Source organism: Aspergillus pseudodeflectus (assembly GCF_044049435.1).
Source record: "Aspergillus pseudodeflectus strain CBS 756.74 chromosome Unknown BJX68scaffold_2, whole genome shotgun sequence".
NCBI classification, from domain to species: domain Eukaryota; kingdom Fungi; phylum Ascomycota; class Eurotiomycetes; order Eurotiales; family Aspergillaceae; genus Aspergillus; species Aspergillus pseudodeflectus.
The window spans coordinates 825215-845234 of record NW_027263778.1 but is presented as its reverse complement, the minus strand read 5'-3'; the positions used below and the strand labels follow the sequence as shown (position 1 = coordinate 845234).

The window sequence follows — 20020 nt, the reverse complement described above, 5'->3', positions numbered from 1 at the left end:
TCTTCTTCCTTTTTGTTTTATATTCCGATAGACGAATTCTATGGCTATCGATGGTTATGTACAGGGCCGGTAAGCCGTGACCCAATAAAGGAGTAATATACATTTGATAAAATACAATAGGGTGCTGATGGTATCCGCGTAGATAACGCGTCCAAACTTTCAGCAAGGACGGTGAAAAGGCAGGATGTTGGTCGAGCAGCTAGCTATGAACCATACCCGACCAGTTTCACACTGACCTGAATAGCGTTTTGCATCAGCCAGTTCCTCGTACGAGGAACGTCCTTCCACTGTGCGTCCAGCTCAGCCGCCGCCTCCAGCATGTTCGCCAACGGAACTGTCGGGCGATACCAGGGGCCGACATCGATATCGTGCTTGAGGATTGCGCGGGCTGCGCGACGCCGCCTCATGCGTTCATCCCCTTGGGGCATGGAATTGCCCATCAGGTACGCAATGGGGTTATCGTGAAATTCGATAGGGATGTCTTTGAGAAGAGATTGCTTTAGGGGGAACCCGGGAGATTGAATATCAATCCCGACAATGACTTTGCCAACGCTGGTTTGCCAGACCTTTTCTTGCTCTGTGAGGCCCTCTTTGCCTACTGCTTGCGTCAAGAAAAAAGCCAGTTCCCGTTTCATGTTGTTCGTGGCCTTCCCATCCATGCATGCATATCTCCATAGGACTCTGCAAATATTGTAATGTCGGTTCTTCAAGGCATTGAGAAAAAGCGCGTCGTAAGTCTTCTTGTCCAGTTTGTTCTTGCTCCTTTCAAGGCATTCCAGCGCATAATACATAGCAGTGAAGGTGTCATGTGGGAAAAGTGCGATCAATGGGCTGAGTATCGAGGGAGTCAGCGGGAGTCCGTTCATCTTGCAGAGCCTGAAAAGTTGTTGCATGGCCGATACATTCTTTAACCTGAACGTAACGTGAAACATGTCTTTAATTAGACGCTCTGGAAAATAAGAGCACCCAAAAGCCTTGATTGTCTTTTTGAAGAACGCGTTGACACTTTTGCCCTCTATTAGATGTTGTGCAAAGACATCTTGCATGGTGAGTTTCAGTGCTCGCCGCATGGCGGCTGGTTCCTGCAGCCAACCTTTCTCTTCCATGAGTTTGACCATTTTTGTTCGAGATGCCGGTCGGATGAGAAACTCAGCGTAGGCGAGCAATGTATCAGGGCTTGCCGGAATGCGCAAGCGCAACATCTTCCGCATAGTCTCGAGGAAGAGCGGAACGTTCTGAGCCCTCGCGGCTGACTCGAATATAAGGTTGAAAGTCTCAATTGTTAGAACGCGCTCGTTAGTAGTAAGTATGAACAACCTCCGCGCATATTCCAGATATCCCTGTTCAAGCAGGAATGACATTGATTTATTCAACGCTGCTGTGGAGATGAAGCGCCGATTTTTCCCCTTAGAGAATAATTCAAGTAGCTTTATAGCCACACTCTGTGAGTGAGACTGCTCATTAGACCCAGGATGAGAGTTCGTAAGCCCGTCGACATGCTCCACAAACTCCCTGACAGTCGATATATTCTTCCAGTTATCGTTGATCAGATCCAGGGATGCCGGCGTCTGTGAAATAGAACTGTTAGTCCAGACACCCCGGACACGCGGCGCGGGAAGGTTATCGCGTTCCAGCGCTCGGAGTGAAGGAAATATAGGCACAACTGGCTTCTGAACATCAAGCAACGCATCACCATTTTCTTGGAGTTTCTGGGTCTGCTTAATTCTGTTCTCAACAAGCCCTGTAACCCACTCTGAGCCTGTGAGAAGGACCTTTCGGCTGTGTCCCACGCTTTCAGCGGGAGGCAAGACGTGTACTTTGCAGCCATTATGCAACCGCACATACCAAATATTCTCCGATGCTGCAGATGTCCATGAGGGTCCACAAATGACAGCAATCGTCTCCTCGGGAACCAACATTTGCCTCCTGTACGGTTCGTGTTTTGAAGGGGATGTGGCCTTCTTGGACCTAAACTGGGCCCTTCTCCCTGCAGACAAGATCATCGCTTTCATCTGTCTGTAGATTGACTCACGTCCACCGACCGCGACTTTTTTCATCCAGTAATCTCGCCTGCCCTTTCGTCTGACATCTCGAGGGGATAATCCGAAGCGAGGACGATCTGGTGACGTTGGCTCTTCAGATATGTCTCGCTGATATTGTGGCAATGTTGCCAGTCCCAAAGCAGCGGGCCCGGGCTGTTCAATCAGCGGATCAGTCAAGAATTCATCCTCCGTATTTAGCCCGGCGAACGCGTCGAAGTTCCCGCTCTTTCCGACTAGGCCGGCGGAACTGGCGTCCTTCACTGTGTTTTCCGAAGGGGGGTCGGTGGCAGTAGCGGACTTTTCCGTCTGGGTGTCAAGATTCGGTAGCATAGGTACAGAGCTTGTTGACAGCCATCTTTGTCGCGATGGCGCAGCCAAAGACTGGCGGCGGTGCTGGAGAAGATTCGTCTTCAGGCGCGACGGAAGTGTTCCGGTGTGGTGGTTAGATATGCTCCTTTTAGAGGTTCTGGAATTCAATAACCTTCGACGCTGTTGGGATACGAATGTGAACCACCGAGGGTAGAGAAAGAGGAGAGGCTCGTCGGCGACAGAGACATGGCCAGCCGCAAAGTGGTCCCCGAATCCTGCGGAGAGGCCGCATCGTTTGATGTGCTGTCGGCCGCGCGAAAGCATAGGTGCAAGAATTCTATGACATTGAAATCACGAAGAACTCATATAGAGGCGTATGACCGTAAGTGTAGGGAAAAATGAGCGGCGTATGTTTCGAGAAAGGAAGACAGTGTTTTTCGAAGAGGGCACTGTGCCGGTAGGCGGTCAGGAGCTCCGGAGCTCCAGTACTACCCTACTATTTATGATTCATTATATTCGCAACTAAAAATCCCCAAATCGCTTCTTTCTTTACAGTCCTCAAATAAAGAAGAAGCAAATTGATTGGTATCGAGGGCAAAACACACTGGGAGCAAAAAACAAAACCATGTTCAATAAATATGAACGTCATGCCCAATTTCTGCCTTGGGTGGAATTCCCTTGATCTCTCCTCCATTGTCCATCGGTTCAAAAGAGTATCTTCCGGAAACTCGAGATAGAAGGCTGTCCCTTCTGTCTCCCGGCGTAAGATCCGCCGTATCTGAGACTGAAATCCGTTCGCGGGATATGGATGTTTCTTGGAGCACTTCAGGGCCGAGGAGGTGATGCCGAGCCGTCCCAGCCGCCTTCGAAAGATATTCCTGCTTGCGTTTAAGGTCCTCGATCTCCTTCTTGTCTCCTTCAACTTGCTGGTGCTCTTTTTGATGCAGTTCTTGGATGGTGTTCTTTAGGTATGTGAGAAGTTGCCACCGAGAGGCTTGGTAAACAAATCTGGCCATGATTTCGGGGATCTAGACAGAATTAGCAACTCCTCAAAGAACGTAGGTAAGCAGATTGCGCGCATACCGCCTCATCTAGGTAGTAAAGCTCGTCCCCCCCGTCCTTGACAAACTTCTTGACAGCATCAAGCTTCTCTCGATCCACAATTGCGGCTTTCAGCGCATACATCAGATTCGGAATATTCCTAATCTCCTCCAAAAATACCTCCGCTTCAATCCCCGTAGAGGCCCGGCCCAAGTTCACAGACGTTGCCCTAGACGCACGCTCTGAAGTAGAAGCTCTTTTTGGCTTCACGGCAGAGTGGATTGTAAAGTAATCCGCGTTCAACATATGCGCCATTTCCAGCCCCGTGCGGCTTCGTCTATTCCGCTCAGATGCGCGTTTGACACGCAGCCGGACCCATCGACGGCGACGTACAAACGAGTGGAAGAAAGGATGAGTCCCGTGCCATGATGATGACGTGAACGAGAACGCATATTGCCAGCCCTGCTCGTCGACATCACCAGACATATCCACGTACCAAGTCCTCCACGCCCATTCCCAGCTAGGATCAGGGACTTGAGCGTTTGTTATGTTGACGATGCTCCGTTTACCATCCCCGTTTATCCAGGGGCCCGGGTCGAGGTTCAAGAGAGATCGATCTGAATAAAGGGGAATACCGAAGAAGAACCACCCTCGCTGATTCTCGTAGAGAATATCTAGCTCATTTCCAGGCTTGAGCCCACAGATCTTGTGCTGATTCTTAGACGAATGTGTCGTTCTGGTGCTGGCGCCGGCGCCGGCGCCAGCGCCAGCGAAGTCGTGCTGTTGTACTGGTCCTGCAAGTTGCTCAGAGGTTTGCGAATCGAACCGGTAGCCATTGTCGTTGCTATTTTCCTGGACAGTGCTGACATTGGTCAGGGTGTTTCCATTTGTATCGGTTCGCCCCAGCTCCCTCTCGTCCGATGACAGTTGTTCACCTTCAGTTGCACTATCATCCGCAACCCCTAGCCGATCCGGCTGCCATTTTGCATATTTGCGTCTTGTTCGCTCCGCTCGGATTGACGGACGACTCCATAATCTTGAGCCTGCACTAGTTGTCGTAGTCGTCCTGGTGAAGGGTGCGTTGTCTGCGGGGCGCTCGGCAGGCGCTGTGTTGTCAATGAGCTGGATATCCATCGCACGTCGCTCGCATCACCAGCAACGTTCCTATTAAGAGCAGCAGATCATAGTTTCTTCAACAAGCCTGAATGCTTAGCAGAGAGATAAATAGATAGATATGGGAATAACAAAGGCCGATGCAAAGTTCAGCCCCATCGAAAAGGAGAAGTGGAACGCAACAACCTTGCAAGATCTCCTGGTTCAACAAGAAGAACTGATCGATCGAGGAATGACGTTGTTTGTGGGGCTGATCCGCACGCCTTTATTCCTGAGGCATCCATGTTTACACCGTCCTTGGAGCTGATAGCCTCAGGCGCCAAGGCTGCAATTCCTCTCCAGGGCACGACGCGTCCACAACTGACCCAAACGATATCCTCCCAGTACCGAGTCAATCACAGCACACGCCTTGACCATGGACGCCTCACACTACCGTAAAATTGATCTCCAGTCTTCTGCAGACTTCACCTATCTCCACGGCAACGCCATCGCGCTGTCGCGCCAGAAACTCGACTTGCATCTCCCTCCTTCGGCGAACCCAGATGACGGGCCTGACCCTATGCGCGAACGGGTTCGCGAGTTGGTCGATGATGTATGTTCCAGGGACTCACTCACCAAGCCAAGAATTTTGCATGTTCAACTAGTCTCTAACAATTTGGTAGTTCATAAACCGCACCTTCTCCTCCGCCTCCGCCTCCATCGCCATCAACGGTCTCGATTCTTCATCTCCAGAGTTCCCTTTCCCCCAGGGGCTTACAGGCCCGGCGGAAACCGTTGAATATGAGCCATACGATGCGAAATTAGCGGCGCGGGTTTCCTCGTTGTACGCACAACTGGAGTCGCTCACCACGACGGTGGCTCAATTGAGACGAGATGCGCCAGGGAAAGCAGCCAGCCAATATGCTGAACAATTAAATAAGGCGATCGAGGAGGACGACAAGGATCTTGACGAAGAAGAGGAGGTGGGGGAGGAGGAAGACGAAGGGGATCAGGACAAGAATTATGATGTTGAGATGCCCGACGCAACTCAGCCTCAACCAGTAGACGCTGCTAGTACGACGGCTCAAAGGAGGCGGCGGAAGCCTTCCAAAAACTCGTCAGTGTGGAATCTGGATATCCCGCTAGGCACAGAACACGAAGCTGAGCGGTGGCATAATGGGGAAATCGCAGAGGTTTACGAAGATGCGTTGCGGACTATACTTCGACTTCAAGGCGAGGCTGCGGCTGGGGAGAGTGGGGAAACCCAGTCCGACGGACTCGATGGAAATGCACTGGCATCTACAGTTGGTAAAGCTGAGCGGGCGAGTCGAGCTGTCGAGTTTGTAGAGAAAGTTTGAGGCGCCGTTTGGCCTCGGTTCTGGGTGCGATGGTATACAACTTTGTTTATGATGAATGATTCCCCCTCAGCGGAAATCGCTATCTCTTTGCTTTATGTACTCATGAATTTGTTATGAAATCGACTTGAGATTGCTGTTGAACATGCGCCAAAAATGGCAAATTCGTGATAGCAGCTCAATGATCTAGACGCGCCTCGATTCTGTACAACCTCACTCACAATCTCCATCTATAAACAAGAGTTTGCGCCGCTCGGCACCATGTTTGACATCTAACCACAATGAAAAAAAAAGATTAACAGAAGAACAAAAAGAGGGCGACACAGGGTGCAAGAAAACTAGCTTCCGCAAATATGACCTAGCAGGTAGAGCAGTTTGATCTTGCTCAACCGAGTCAATCTATAACGAAAGAAAGAAAAGGTGAAAGTGTGTGAAGGAAGCTTCAGCTTTTACCAGATTGTTCCAAAATAACAGGAAAGAGATAGAGGAAAAGATAGTGGTAAGAGAGAATAGGAAAAAAAAAGAAACAGATATAGTGAACAGATAGTTTAGGCAACGTTCTTAACTCTATGCAACGGGTTGAGAAGCATCTTGCGTTTCGGTTTTCTGTTCAATGCCCGCCTCCTCGTTTTGAATGGCGTTCTTGTCTTCCTTGGGGGCAGCCCACTTGGGCGGTTTGGCCCACTCTGCTTCCTGCCACGGGCCCGCATCACTGTACTCGCAACCTCCCTCACACTGACAGGAGCCACCGAATTCCTTGGGAAGGTTCTCTGCTGGGACCTGCTTCAGGAGCTCGGATTGGTAGCCAGATCCGAGAACATGGATCTTTTCGACAGTGACAGGGTCAAGGAAGCCCTTGACAACACTGAACACAGTGCTGAATCCCCAAGGAGCATTGATCAGGTACAGCTTTCCAAGTCGTTCGGGGTAGTAGTTCTGAGAGATGGCGGATGCTCGGCTGAGATAGCCGTAAACGGACGGCATGCTCGTGATTCCAACACCCTTCAAATCCATGATACTGCAGCAAGTTTCAAGTAGTTTTCCGGCCTTTCGTGAGCAAGCGGGCAACCTAGGGTCGGCGCATTTCTCATACTCCGTGACGAGGTTCTTCAGCATACGCTCGTCGGTGGTGATCTTGGACATAGCGGTGAGGTCAATGCGGCCATACTTCTCGATGTACACGGGGCGACCGTCCTAACCAGGTTCATCATTGTTAGCAAAGCTTTGGTGACGAACAGGGGGTAAGGGGGAAGTCCAAACACACCTTGTCCGTCTTGTGATAGTACTGAGGATAATAGTTGAAGATTGCTGGCTTTTCAGGGTACTCGAAAGTGGCGGCCAGGTCATCAGTACCGAATTCCTTCCTCCACTTTTCGCTTGCGATGAACCTACATTTACGGAACATAGAGGTCAGCCGGCATTGCGCTGAGAGTCGCAAGTTGAACAAACGTTGGGAATGAGAATCATACATTGCCTTAGTAGCCGCAACATCAAATTTACGGGCTCTTAGAAAACGCAGCAGAGTCAGAGTGTCCAGCCGCTCGACGTAACCCTCCTGTTCCAGCTCGCTGCGGAGCTGATCTACTTTGGCGTCTTGCTCCGGACTGGTATGGCCAGGGTGGCCAGGCTGAGCCTCGGGGGCAGTAGTGGGATAGTCATAGTCATCGTATTTCGATGCGGGCTTCTCAGCAGGTGCCGCCATTGTTATAGCAGGTGGGTGTGTTTAAGAATTGAAGGATGGTGGTTTTGGGGGAACTGATAGTTGTGGCCGGATCGCTGGCTGGGAGATAAGTAGACGGAGAGTGGAGAGGGGCGAGTCGCCAAGAAGTAAAGACAAGAGGCGTGGGACAGTAGCCACAAAAGGTAGTCGGTCTCTTAAAGAGTCGAGATACTCAGGCCAGAGGCTGCAAAGAGGAGAGAAGGCAGAGCAAAGAGAAAGACAGGGAAAGGAGTTCTGGTTTGGACGGAAACAGTAGCGGAAGTTTGACTAGTCAACTTCAGGAGGGGCCCGAGGCGGTCAACTCCAATGATAGATTATCCACTCTGGAGTTTGGACAGTGAAGACCTTGAAATATTCGTAATGTTGTTTAGGTCTCAGAGTAATGGTTTCAGAGCAGTATTTACGGTCCACAAGCTGAGCGAAATGTTGTAGGATTTTGTTCCAAAAGCAATATGGTCAATTCGCTTCCAAACGTCATCTTTTCCGATTTTCCCTGCGGCCCGTCACCCGTGACGTCGGCGCGTTGTGACACTGCTTGATCGAAGTAGATTCGCCGAAGTTAAGACCCAAAAGCTGGTGAAGTTTTCCATTCCAATGGTCAGAAGGGATCTCGATTCGTGGGAATCCAATCATGCTAGGGGTCCGCCAGAGATTCGCTGTGGCAAAAGCTTCATCATTAAAGCCAGCGAGGCAGAAACGCTAAGTTCGGCACATATAAAAATACATATAATCAAGTAGACAAACAAGTAGACACGGTAGCCGACTCTAACAAACGAAGGGTTCGAAATGAGGAAGAGAAAAAAAGTGATTAGATGCAGAAAGGACGCAAAGTCATCAAAGTAAAAGACATGCAGAATCATTCAACGGGGTATAACATATTCAAAGACAAAACAAACATGAAGCATGAGCACTTTCCAAAACCTAAGAGTATATACTCTTTCTCTCGACCAGCGAGAACAAAGGTAGCTCGCACTAAATGTGAGCTAAAAGTGAGCTACAGCTGGAGCAAATTTCCGCCTCCAAGCTCGAAACCTCCAAAGGGCCAATTAAATCAGAAATCGATCATGGAATGCCTTTCGGGTGTTGTTCGTCCCTTCCAAGGGAGCTGGCGATGCCCGTCCCGCGTACGAGGGAGCAGGATATGCAATTGCGAAAGGTACCATGACAATAGAGTCTCGTCTGTGTGAAGACAGCGCTGTGGGCGCAGATAGGGTACATCAGGGCGCAGAGAGAACCTCGCGTTGGAGAACTCAGAATCATATCCAAGAACCGTGCGAGTCACCAGGTGTTTGCGTATGTCACGACTGGGAATATCTGGGTAAGGCAAGGTTCTCACCATCCCTTTTTGCGCGCGAAGCGCTTGTTCAGGAGCGTAAGCACTTTGGAGACATTGAACTGAACATATTCCAGATCCAGGTCTTCCAAGTTGTCTTTCTGCATCTCAAGTAAATCGTCAAGCTTAAGATCTAACTCTAGGAGACCTCGGGCACGACCTATGCGCAAATAATTAGACAGAATGCTAGGGGAATTGAACACTGGGGAATCGCTGCACTCACCTTTGTAATGTAAGCTTATAACGAAAGTCCCGGGTAGTGGGCTCTTGAACATAAAGTAAATGTTCGCACGTCTGTTCTCCGGCACATTGCTTTTGCGAATCACCCCCTCTTTCTCAAGCTGCTGATGGGTGAATTTGTACGGTCCCAGCTCCTGGTGCTTCTGCTGTTTTCTGGACTTTCCTTCGGACTGGCTGCGGACATTGTGAAGGTATGATTTGTACGTCTCCAGCTGACCAACCAGATACGCGTTATGATCACGGATGGTTGAGTAGACCTCCTCCAACTGCTTAGTTTCTTCCAGGACTTTCTCCTTGAGAGATCCCAAGTGTACTAGCTCCTGCTCGACTTCGTCGCGGAGAAGGCTGAACTCGTCTGAGCGATCAATCACCCCCATCTCCTGCAGTTGGCTTAGCAGTTCCATGGTCCGAATGCCCTTGCGAACCATGACGGCGTCATTCTTGAGGGTAGCTGCAGCTTCAGCGATACGATCCAGGCGAAGAGGACGGCGAGCAACTGATGAATTGAGAGGGAGGGAACGTAGGATCTGAACAAATGTAGATTTGGCTTCCATGAAGAAAACCTCCTCCTGAGTGATATCTAGGGCGGACGTCAAGTCATCTAGGGCGGTCTCCCATCGGCTGAAAAGCGGGACGGTGATGGTCCGGTTCTCCTTGCGTGGTACTTGGGAAGGGGCCGGTCCTAATTCCTGTAGTATCTCCTGAAGGTGAGAGTGTTGATCCTGAGCTAGTGCCGCGTTATGCTTTTCCAGTAGCGCATGAGTGGCGTACACTTCGTTGAGGGTGATTTGCAATTCGAGGTCTCGTTTCGATAGCGCAACATAGTTGTCCATTTCCAGACTCTCGTAAAAGTCTTGCACTTCACACAGATCGAGCATGAACTTGTTGACGCGTTCCTTATTCTGTTGGATGAACGGTTGCAATTTGGCCATGTATGGTTCCTTTGCGTAGGATGGCTTGTTGGCCAGATTCTGAATCATCTTGGCAATCAGGGTTAACGTGCGACGGGGTTTTTCTGTGGGAGTTGCGTCGATCAACATGTATGAACGTGGAGTGACGATTGCCGGGTTGATGAAACGTAGGAAGAAGAAGCCACCGATCAAGGTACAGATGGTTTGATCATGAGCGTCAGGGTATTTGCGACGAGACAAACTCCGGATTTGTTTACAAATCCAGCGAATCCCATAAGGTGCATCATTCACAGAGTTAATGATCGTTGTTATGAAGGAGTTAGCGATATCTGTGAGTTTCTTAAGACGTGGGGCGATGATAGCCTGTACTCGTTCGTTTTCTGCAGCAACTTCGGCTGTGACAGAGCGGGGGAAGTTATCTGGCAGTGATCCTGTGTCCTCTTCAATCTCTTTCACCATCGCCTCATAGACTTTCAATGGGTTGATCTCGAGATCGACATCACGTAACTCGATCAACGCATTGATTTGGTCCGCTAAAACCTGCTTCAGATAACTCTGGCCAGGACCACGCCGGGTATATGTGGTCATCATGCGAGAAACGGGGGTGTTTTGTCTCAGGAGCGAAGAATATTCTGGTGTGTTATCGAATTGGTATGTCAAGACGGACTGGAACATCGTAAGGAGGAGGTGCTCCTCACGGCTCTCGTATTGGTTTCCGTAGATTGTGAACATGACGGTTTGAAGTAAAGAATCAATTTCGGACATTGATACTAGTCGGCACAGATGCGCTATGTGGCGCGGTTCGGACTGGAGAAGGAAGAGGAAGTTGCCATATTTTTGCGTCTTTTCGTCGTTTGGGAAGAAACCTTCTTGCGGATCGACAGTGTCATCAAGGCGGTTCGCAACCTCGTTTTGCTAACGGATCGTCAGTAAAGGGAGGCAAGGAATGCGATCAAAAGTTAATCTTACCTCCTCCAGAGCCATACGGTTCTGAATCAGTAGAGCTATTCTTGAGTCGAGATATCGTACATCCTTCTCCAGGACGAAATTCTTCTTTGATTGCGATGAGATTTTCGCCTTCAGTTCTCGGAGATATTTTTGAGCTGGAATCAATTGATCAATGTATGCACATTTGAACAGGAGCGGTACACACGACTAACCTTTCGCGAGGTCATCTGAGATTTCCAGGTCTCTGTCCTTGGCGGACATTGACAGGTAGAGTGCTGTAACAGACAACCGCTTCGACTGGCGAAGGGACCGAGTATCGTGAGATGACATTGTGTTTTGGCGAGTGACAGGTTGAAAAGAAGAAGACGAGGAAGTGGAAGCTCTTGACGCGGGTTGCAACATCGTCGCAACCGACATTTTGTGAGATAACGGGTTCGGCTTTCGAAGTGTGGGCGAGCACACAAGCGAATAATCAGACCCCGATATGATCTAACACAAGGCAATCCGACACCAGGAGCACACTTTCAGAGAACGCGTTGTGAAATATTTCGAGACGGGTGTTTTGGTGAGGATCAAGGAAACGTCATCGAGGGTTGGACACGAGCTGTGTGTGGATGATCGGGGGGCAAGTGAGTGTACCCCTTATCAGACGCGTGAAGAGAATTGTCCAGGTTTCAAGAGTAGCGCTTGGAATTGGGTAGGGTAAATGGTTAACACTCAGCTGCCAGATGCTAGTTAGTTAACTTTCGAGAACAAAGGAGGAAGAAAGGATCGGGTAGAAGGCGATGGGAATAGCCTTGGGAAATGGTATCGGGTACTTTAAGGCAGCAAATTGGAATACTCACGGATGGCAACGGAAGAAAACAGAGAGAACCAAAAGAGAAACACGCTTGACACTGGAAAGGTGAGATAGGGGATGTGGGAGAGGGCGCGCAAGTTTCAGAGTGAGAGGAGGGCCGGGATTGGACGAGATTAATGGAGGAAGTCAGTCAAGTCGCAGATCAGACAAGACGGAGACAGGGGAAGCTGGAACCTGAAAAAGGAGAGATAAGATGCTGGTAGGTATATCAGAGAGTATTAATGGTAATTGCGACTTGGGAAGTGAAACACAGTACTTGTAAGAGTACACGGGAGGGGGTATAACGAATATATGAGAAAGAAAATTAAGAGAGAAGATCGCCAGGATATCAAGAGGCTTTGCAAGTTGTAGTGGTTCCCCAGATAGGGAGGGGGAGGCTGGTTTTTTAGGGAAGAAAAGAGGGGAGAAACGCGAGTCAATTGAATTGGTTGGTGATTTAGTTAAGGTGGAGATGGTTTCCGTCACTTGCAGACACCTCAAATGCAAAATCAAAAAAAAAGGTACAAAAAAAAGAACTTAATACTTGCTAAGTTCGGGCTCAGCTCCTGCAATGGCGTTGGAATTCATGACTCTCGCCATGAGATCTTTCTTTCAGATGAAGCTTCGAATATGCATCAACTTCTTGAGTCCTCAGGGTACATAGGTATGCTGCTCTAAGTTCAGGAGTTGATCTGGGACTAATTCCACTCCACCTCCACAGCACACCATGGACCCAGCGCAGGCTCTCACCTGTACCTGAATCCCATTCCGCTCGAACCATGTTTCCTGCTCTGTTCCTGCTCCTATTATTTTTGTCGAGTTCGTTGAAAAGACATAACATTGTCACCAGGACCTCCCTCGAGCACACCTCCTCTCATTGAGCGACCGCTGGTCAAGATTCAACGGTGTTGGATACTACCTCCAAGGCATAGGTACTTTGAAGCTTGCAGGAGGGAGCGGGTAGAGCAAGCAATTGGCCCGTCTACGGCTCGCTGGTCTTGATCTCTCTGAGTCTTTCAAGGCTGTACTACCCAACCTTTGCCAGATGCTCCAGGGCGTCCATGTTAACATTCATAAGCGCCCCCAGAAATCGACCAAATCTCTTTTCTTCTGCGGCAGGTGCTGATGCAGGATGCAAGGAATTTCCCACATCCGCCGCAGCCACCAGCTGCACGGACAAAAAAACGCCCAACGCTTTGCGGACTTGCAGACTTAATTCAGGAATTGGCCCTGTCCACTTTGTGCCTTAGTACTCCGTAGTGTCCGCAATTCGAGTCACTCTTCCCCATCCATGAGATGCTTACTCTTAGCGTCGGTTACCCCTGGCGGCGGAAGGCGCATGATCAGGCATTATTTCCGGATCCGGTCGCCCTTTGCAAACCGAAATGTTTGGTCGGCCAAAGCCAAGTTCCTATTCAATTATAGTTCTTTGTCCCATGGGTCCATGGGAGGTGTGTCTCGCTGGGGGCTATCAAACCAACAATGTTTAGGTTGACAGTCAATAATAGCCCTGGCCCAGAAGGTAGCATTGTATGAGCCTATGAGGATCATGATTCACAGCAAAGAGTCGTACTCCGGAGTACAAAGCCTCGACCTCACGGACCATATGACTCGATCGCCGTCTGTGCTTTTTAAGTTTCGGTCGTGTCTGTCGGTATCCGGCATTCTTCTGCCATCTGCTCGGACTGCTCTTGCTATTTGGCATTATTTGGCTATCAGGCTGCTGCTCCGTGTAATCATTCCGTCCTTCCGACTCACTTCCGCAGCACGACGACACCCTAGTCAAGTGGAGTGCCAGTCCCTGGCTGCCAAGGACAAACCCCGCCATGTGCCTGTCCTGCTAAGAATTCTAAATTTTCCGCCTGATCACAGTCCGACAGTCCGACTGGTACCTGCGTTGACCCGCAGAGCGCCATGCCAGGCATCTATCCACTCCGTACCTAGGTACCTTTACCCGGCCGCTCAAACTGGATTCTTGTGCGGTGCAGTTTCTTATCATCCCCCCAATCTTAGCATGCCTCAGTCTCATGGGAGACTTGGATGATGACTGTGGCATGAATTACATCATCCTCCTGAACCATTGAACCATGAAATAACGATGTTTCAGACGTCAGCAGACATGCCATGCGCCCTGATCCATTCTGGTGTGGAACTGTACGACTGCGACCACAGAATCTTAAATTAATCGTCCAAGGCTCGGATAGCCAGTTTTGATCAATTCCAGGGGCTACTACTCCGACTCCCGCAGAGCTCCAGGGCTACCTCAGGATTCCTGAGTTTCACGCGGTGAACCGTGACTTGAAGAGTGGGCGCTTCGGTCTCTCTTAACCTCGCAGCCTCGCGGGAGGAACACTGGACTACCTAAGATCGACACCCGCAAGTGAATCACGATTGGATGGGAGTTTCTTGATTTGCGTTGAACCATGGATGCGGTCCTGCAAAATGAAGATTAACCGCTGTTTACCCACCACGACGAGACACTTTGGAGCAGCCCAACGTCCTAACAGTCTCACAGACGCTGCCTTACATTGCTTGTCAAAGTTCAGAGTTCCGTGCACGATTCATCAATAGTGAGGTACAACAGCGGTTCCTGTCCCTGTCAGGGGCTTCCAGGCCGGAGCTTGATCTCCTCATCGTTCATCTTCTCCGCAACCCCGCCATTGCTTCTGAAATCGATAGAACACCCCAGGATCGGGTAATACGAGGTCAGGCGGAGAGAAGACTTTGCACAGAGCAGTTCCTCCCACTGTGTCCCACGCCTCTCGATCTCTGGTTCTCTGGACTGAGTAGGGTATAATTGCTTTTGATATGACGTCGTTTATTGAAGTTAACTTTTAAAGGCTGGCCATTCTCCTGCGAACGAGAGAGCTGCACTGGGATCGCGGTAGTTGTTCTTCTTCATCCCGCTGACGTGAAGCTGCAAGGAGAGACAGCGACGAACCACTGCATATGCCGTATATCGGGATATCCGCTGCTGTTGAACAAGTCTTGGCTGCGGCGTCCGGTGTCGTGGGCCGTATGAGGCTGAGGTAAGGAAAAAAAGCCGAGGATGAACTGTGTGCTAAGACGCTAACAAACCCGCTTTCCAACAACGATTTTGATACGTTGGCAGCACCTTCTTTTTTTTTTTTTCTCTGCACTGTAGGTACCAAAGGCCATTCAATATGGCTGCCCCAAGAGGTTACCTACTTTTCTACAATATCGTCAGTGCGCTGCTCTGGCTCCGCATTCTCCTCACCGTCATCACATTGTACTGGTATCCCCAGATATACACCAGCATAGAACCATGGACCAGATGGACACAGACGCTAGCTGTGCTTGAAGTCCTGCACGCTGCAACAGGCAAGTATCTCCAGACTCGAGAATCTCAGCCAACTAGCTAACTTTTGTGCACATAGGCATCACACGATCTCCAATCTTCACCACCTTTACTCAGATTTTCGCGCGCAGCGTGCAAGTCTGGGCTATCAACTATGGCTTCCCAGAAGTGACGGCATCTTCAGCCGCTTACCCGGCCATGCTCTTCGCGTGGTCCACCGCTGATGTCACCCGATACCTCTATTTTTCAGTGCTACTAGCTGGGAATCCAGTACCCCGGGCTCTAAAGTGGCTGAGGTGTGTGTTTTCAATCACTTACCACCTATTCAATCTATCACGAGTTGACCCTCTGAACCCCAGATATTCGCTCTTCCTTGTACTCTACCCAATTGGGATCGGTAGCGAATGGTGGCTGATGTACCGCGCAACTACCGTAACCACTAACCTTCTCATTTGGGGAATCTTGTATTTCTTCCTCGGCTTATACGCTCCAGGTGAGTCTCTTACTGCACAGATGATACCTAATGCCATGTCTAATGAGATAGGTTCCGTCATGATGTATTCATATATGGTTAGGCAGCGGCGGAAGACGCTCTCAAAATAAACTCGCATCTAGGACGCTTACGCTGTACCCGTCTTCATTCTCAGATAGCAGCATTCGGCGCGGCGAGAAGCCTGGAGCAAGTTTCAGTTAATACAAGGCACATCCTGCGTTAGTGCGAACAGCAGGGTAATCGCCAACAATCAAACAGCGCCCTCATTAGCCGTGAAACAAAATATAGCGGCGACTCCGCAACGATCAAAGCTGAGACTGAAGGCTTTTCAAACCATCAACCAGGTAGGTGGACCTCGGATTTTTGCTGAGTTTCTTTATGAAAGAAATGGTCAGGTATTCCTAAGAAGATCAAATAGAGCAGAATTTCGTCTATTAGCGGATAATATGATATGCGGAGAAATCCTCTAATGCCAGGCGCTTCACGTAAATGCAAAATGAATCGTACACAGTCGTAGCAATGATATACAGATATACAACGGCGGGAAGCCTGTCCTCTTTCAGTGAGGCCTGGGAGTAGTACAGCCTGGCGGCTTGAGCCGTGGGGTGTAGCTTCACGGGCTAAGACTCGGTCATGTCATGTCCGCCGATTATACTCAGCGTCTGTTTCGGGTGTGGACTTTCGCGCTTCCTCAAGCATGGTGTCGATCCCTCGTTCTTTGAGTGTTTTCTGCAGTCGGACTCATATTAGCTCCTGTTTCAAACAGGACTTCGCGTGCGCAACGTAGAGCGGCGATGAATCATACAGTCAGACAGGACTTGTACTTTGCGAAAAGGTCTTCACATTCGTTCGAGGTGGTGTTGCCGCGCAGGTATTCTGTTCAGATTGATTGTCAAATCCTTGTGCCTGTACAGTGACAGGGAAAGTAAAGCGTACTCTCGCTGTACCACTTTAAAAAGCAGGTGTCGTATTTTCTAGAGACAAGTTTGTTAGCTTCGATTTCTGAGATCGTGGATTTGGTGCGTACTCTTTGATATCATTACACTCGGGAGCTATTGAGGCTGCCATGATGAATATATGACGGATCGAAGTTCGAAAGGGAAAAATAAACGTGCATCCGAAGGTTCAAATAGGCTGAATATGACAGCGGAAGCATTCAAGAGGCGGAATCGCCGAGGAGCAGCCGCTGATCCTTGCCCGACTAAAGGCGGTCAGGTCTTTTGTGCCAGAGAAATGTCTCCACCTCCACCTGCCTTTTTTTTTCCTTGGATGAAATTCACCCTTCAAGCTTCTGTTGCGACCAGGGTTCCAGCTAACCTCGGAGCTGCCAAATGGATTCTGCCGCTGATTTTCCACCGTTCCAGCAACGGCTGACTTCATCGCTTGTACAAGTTACTCGCACCGTCGGCCAGCTCCCTGTGAACGATCTCAACTTCCACCGGTCCTCCAATGCAGAGGTGTCGGAGGCATTGGATGAACAGAGCGGTCGGTTACTGTCTTTGACTTCGTCGATTCTCAAGGCTGCCACTGCCGGGACCGATATCTCTGCGCCGAGTCTCTCAGATGAGGATTCAATTGAGGACAATTGGCGGGGAATTGTGGATGTCATCGATGCGCTGTTGGAGAAGGCAGATGCTTGTCTAGATGAGTTTACGGGCGTCATCAAGAAGCTGAGTCCGTCGCAGGAGGCTAAGGATGGAGACAATAAACCGACTTCGAGAAAAACCCAAAACTTCCCGACCATCTACGATTACGGCCCGTCAAAAATCCCGAAGCCCCAATTAGAGTTCGAGCGCCAGGTGGACAACACAGATACATCGCCCTTCAAGCCGCTCTTGAAGACAAAGCCGCATGCTATAGAGCCATTGAACCAGTCGCTGACACCCCCGGCTGATTCGCAGCTGGGCTATCGCAACCCATACGAGACGGAGATTCGCGCCGCCAAGTATCCCGACTCTGCCTATGTTGTCTCGCCTCCTATTGACTACCTACCGTTCGAGTCGACGACCGCAACATTCGTGGATACTTTGGATGGCGTGAAGGATATGCTTGCTGAGCTGAAGTCTGCTAGGGAGATTGCGATCGATCTCGAGCACCACGATGTGCATTCGTATCATGGTCTCGTGTCGCTGATGCAGATTAGCACACGAGAGAAGGATTGGGTGGTGGACACGCTCAAGCCCTGGAGAGAAGAGCTGCAAATTCTCAATGAGGTTTTTGCAGACCCTAAAATTCTCAAACTCTTTCACGGTTCGAGCATGGATATCATCTGGCTGCAGCGCGATCTTGGCCTCTACGTTGTGGGCATCTTCGATACATACCATGCCGCCTGCGTGCTGAACTACCAAAGGCGGAGTTTGAAGTTCTTGTTGCAAAAGTTTGTCAATTTTGAGGCGGATAAAAAGTATCAAATGGCCGATTGGCGGATTCGACCCCTCCCCTCCGGCATGTTTGATTATGCTCGCTCCGACACCCACTATCTTCTCTATATCTACGATAACATTCGAAACGAACTCGTTGAAAACTCTACACCGGAAGAAAACCTCGTCAACTACGTCCAAGAAAGGTCCAAGGCCGAGGCCTTGCAAAGGTACGAGCGTCCCGTTTACGACGCGACCACAGGACAAGGTGCTGGTGGATGGTACGACTTGATGGCGCGCAATCCTGCTGTCTTTAGCAAGGAACAATTTGCTGTCTTCAGGGCAGTACATCAGTGGCGCGACGAGGTTGCTCGTGAGGAAGATGAGGGCGTCCAGTGCGTCTTTCCGAAACACATCCTGTTCCGGGTATCTCAGGTCATGCCACTGGATCTAGGGACGTTGTTTAAAACGCTTTCTCCTATGACGCCGATTACCAAAGAGCGCGCTCCGGATTTGTTAGACATCATCAAGAGTGCCAAGATTGAGGGTGCCACAGGGCCGGAGTGGCGCGACATATACGTGAAGCCGACCAAGGCTACACAACAGGGACCAGATCTTCTGACGCCTCCCACAACATCACGGGATGCTTCTTTCCCTACGGCTTCCCGCTGCGATGTATCACAATTTTGGGGTGGTGTGTTAGACCTTCAGACGCCTCCTTTGAGTCCCCCTGATTACGCCTTTATCGCCTCCGCCGAAGCACTCCGCCTCTCCCTGCCACTCCCGCCGTTGCCCAGAACAGTCTCCGAAGTTCGCGAAAAAGTAGTCGCGCAGCAACCGCCAAAGTCGGCGCCTACACTGACGCCGAAGAAGGAAGACGAGGAGAAGAATAAGGTCTTTACCGTCAAGGAGCTCGGTGGCCCACGCAAGCGCAAGGCCGTGCATCACCCAGTAGCAGCGGAAGATGAGCCTTCCCCATCGTCAGACGAGTTTGACCTGGATCAACTTCCACTTGAAGTAAACTCACTGCCTACGAAAAAGCAGCGCCGAAAAGAAAAGAAAGAAAAGAGAAAAAGAGAAAAACAGGCTCAGAACCAGCCTCCGGAGGATACAACACCCTTTGATTACGACAATGCCGATTCCGTCCTTAACGCCAACCCCCAGCCTACATCCGGCCTTCCTTCTAAGCGACCGTATGACCCGTATATCAAGGCTACTCAGGCACCTTCTGGTGTACGGAAGGAGAAACGTGAGATAGCTGGAAAGAGCCATACGTTCAGGTAACGCAGAGCTTACTCATCCTTGGCCGAAACTGTATAAATGGTGGTGGCTCAAACGTGGAGACGGTTTAGTTGCACAAAAATGTCATGAATAGCGATACCCGGATCATAATCTTGACATTCAAAAATATGACTGGAACTTGTACTTCATAAATCTACTAATCAGTTTTCCCCCGCAATTATGCAGGGCGTCGAACCATGGAACCCTTGGACGTTTCGCCACAGGTCATTATGACCTGACCCTGTGGCGTAGTGGCCAGCGATGATGAACTGAGTGCAGTCCAGCGTCGTCTTGAGCATCTATCAAATCCTCATCTCAATCGACAAACATCAGTATTGCCATTAAAAGGCCAGTCGCTGTACAAACACAATTCCCAGCACTCTCGGCCAAGCTCACATTGCTAACATACACCCAAATATATAGTAGACACCTACCCGCGCAACCGAACAAACAGGATGGATGACTCGGAGCCGCCATTCTCCCAGCCAGCAGATCCTCAAGAGCAGCCCTCGTCCCATCGCAAGAAATCCAACTCCAGATCGAAATCGAAAGACAAACCTAGCCATGAAAATCCTCCCGGATCCAAATACAGGCCGCGCGCCGTTCCATATACAGACGAGCAGATTCAAGCAATTGAGAATGGTGATACAGGGGAAGACGAGGTCTTGAATCATGAGAATATGTCAGTAAGGTTCGGGCCGAATATGTAAAGAAAGGGTAGGGGCCTGCTCTGTTCAT

The 20020-nt window shown here is 49.9% G+C and overlaps 9 protein-coding genes across 9 annotated transcripts; 4 read left to right on the top strand and 5 right to left on the bottom strand.

The window, feature by feature from the left end:
* Positions 1–203: 203 nt before the first annotated feature.
* On the bottom strand, positions 204–4789 carry BJX68DRAFT_252021 (uncharacterized protein; the record flags this gene model as incomplete). The annotated part of the gene is made up of 4 exons (XM_071042486.1): positions 204–2654; positions 2996–3379; positions 3435–4514; positions 4769–4789. The coding sequence occupies 4 exons, from the start codon at positions 4787–4789 to the stop codon at positions 204–206; spliced, it is 3936 nt and encodes a 1311-aa protein (XP_070905034.1).
* Positions 4735–6124, top strand: BJX68DRAFT_83076 (uncharacterized protein). Its single transcript, XM_071049837.1, has 2 exons — positions 4735–5097; positions 5168–6124. Exons 1-2 carry the CDS (start codon positions 4921–4923, stop codon positions 5840–5842), a joined length of 852 nt encoding a protein of 283 aa, XP_070905033.1. The 5' UTR covers positions 4735–4920; the 3' UTR covers positions 5843–6124.
* BJX68DRAFT_83059 (SEC14 family lipid-binding protein) lies at positions 6125–7956 on the bottom strand. The gene is made up of 3 exons (XM_071049836.1): positions 7309–7956; positions 7104–7227; positions 6125–7033 (listed from the first exon to the last, which is right to left on the bottom strand). Exons 1-3 carry the CDS (start codon positions 7539–7541, stop codon positions 6407–6409), a joined length of 984 nt encoding a protein of 327 aa, XP_070905032.1. The 5' UTR covers positions 7542–7956; the 3' UTR covers positions 6125–6406.
* An 862-nt stretch (positions 7957–8818) lies between these two features.
* On the bottom strand, positions 8819–11630 carry BJX68DRAFT_83085 (Ras GTPase activating protein IRA2). Its single transcript, XM_071049838.1, has 4 exons — positions 11204–11630; positions 11013–11146; positions 9116–10958; positions 8819–9052 (listed from the first exon to the last, which is right to left on the bottom strand). The coding sequence occupies exons 1-4, from the start codon at positions 11406–11408 to the stop codon at positions 8892–8894; spliced, it is 2343 nt and encodes a 780-aa protein (XP_070905031.1). The 5' UTR covers positions 11409–11630; the 3' UTR covers positions 8819–8891.
* Positions 11631–12780: 1150 nt separating this feature from the next.
* BJX68DRAFT_83053 (uncharacterized protein) lies at positions 12781–13254 on the bottom strand. The gene is made up of 2 exons (XM_071049835.1): positions 13134–13254; positions 12781–13059 (listed from the first exon to the last, which is right to left on the bottom strand). The coding sequence occupies exons 1-2, from the start codon at positions 13168–13170 to the stop codon at positions 12857–12859; spliced, it is 240 nt and encodes a 79-aa protein (XP_070905030.1). The 5' UTR covers positions 13171–13254; the 3' UTR covers positions 12781–12856.
* Positions 13255–13295: 41 nt separating this feature from the next.
* BJX68DRAFT_83003 (uncharacterized protein) lies at positions 13296–13983 on the top strand. The gene has a single exon (XM_071049834.1). The coding sequence runs from the start codon at positions 13370–13372 to the stop codon at positions 13871–13873; it is 504 nt and encodes a 167-aa protein (XP_070905029.1). The 5' UTR covers positions 13296–13369; the 3' UTR covers positions 13874–13983.
* A 1132-nt stretch (positions 13984–15115) lies between these two features.
* Positions 15116–15751, top strand: BJX68DRAFT_261291 (putative membrane protein; the record flags this gene model as incomplete). The annotated part of the gene is made up of 4 exons (XM_071044126.1): positions 15116–15143; positions 15228–15444; positions 15508–15641; positions 15693–15751. The coding sequence occupies 4 exons, from the start codon at positions 15116–15118 to the stop codon at positions 15749–15751; spliced, it is 438 nt and encodes a 145-aa protein (XP_070905028.1).
* A 526-nt stretch (positions 15752–16277) lies between these two features.
* BJX68DRAFT_261290 (uncharacterized protein) lies at positions 16278–16709 on the bottom strand (the record flags this gene model as incomplete). The annotated part of the gene is made up of 4 exons (XM_071044125.1): positions 16278–16370; positions 16447–16517; positions 16578–16615; positions 16669–16709. 4 exons carry the CDS (start codon positions 16707–16709, stop codon positions 16278–16280), a joined length of 243 nt encoding a protein of 80 aa, XP_070905027.1.
* Positions 16710–16818: 109 nt separating this feature from the next.
* BJX68DRAFT_224936 (exosome nuclease subunit RRP6) lies at positions 16819–19368 on the top strand. The gene has a single exon (XM_071038321.1). It carries the CDS (start codon positions 16973–16975, stop codon positions 19283–19285), a length of 2313 nt encoding a protein of 770 aa, XP_070905026.1. The 5' UTR covers positions 16819–16972; the 3' UTR covers positions 19286–19368.
* The last annotated feature ends 652 nt before the right edge of the window (positions 19369–20020 follow it).

Bases quoted from the DNA above. Each gene is read 5' to 3' on its own strand.
- BJX68DRAFT_83059 (XM_071049836.1), bottom strand. From the start codon at position 7,541: ATGGCGGCACCTGCTGAGAAGCCCGCATCGAAATACGATGACTATGAC. The intron at 7,228-7,308 runs GTATGATTCTCA...CCGTAAATGTAG, and splicing joins GTTGCGGCTACTAAGGCAAT to GTTCATCGCAAGCGAAAAGT. The intron at 7,034-7,103 runs GTGTGTTTGGAC...GAACCTGGTTAG, and splicing joins ACTATCACAAGACGGACAAG to GACGGTCGCCCCGTGTACAT.
- BJX68DRAFT_83076 (XM_071049837.1), top strand. From the start codon at position 4,921: ATGGACGCCTCACACTACCGTAAAATTGATCTCCAGTCTTCTGCAGAC. The intron at 5,098-5,167 runs GTATGTTCCAGG...ACAATTTGGTAG, and splicing joins TTCGCGAGTTGGTCGATGAT to TTCATAAACCGCACCTTCTC.
- BJX68DRAFT_224936 (XM_071038321.1), top strand. From the start codon at position 16,973: ATGGATTCTGCCGCTGATTTTCCACCGTTCCAGCAACGGCTGACTTCA.
- BJX68DRAFT_83003 (XM_071049834.1), top strand. From the start codon at position 13,370: ATGAGGATCATGATTCACAGCAAAGAGTCGTACTCCGGAGTACAAAGC.
- BJX68DRAFT_83053 (XM_071049835.1), bottom strand. From the start codon at position 13,170: ATGCGCCTTCCGCCGCCAGGGGTAACCGACGCTAAGA. The intron at 13,060-13,133 runs GTAAGCATCTCA...CAAAGTGGACAG, and splicing joins AGGGGTAACCGACGCTAAGA to GGCCAATTCCTGAATTAAGT.
- BJX68DRAFT_83085 (XM_071049838.1), bottom strand. From the start codon at position 11,408: ATGTCGGTTGCGACGATGTTGCAACCCGCGTCAAGAGCTTCCACTTCC. The intron at 11,147-11,203 runs GTTAGTCGTGTG...AATTGATTCCAG, and splicing joins CTCAGATGACCTCGCGAAAG to CTCAAAAATATCTCCGAGAA. The intron at 9,053-9,115 runs GTGAGTGCAGCG...ATTTGCGCATAG, and splicing joins TATAAGCTTACATTACAAAG to GTCGTGCCCGAGGTCTCCTA.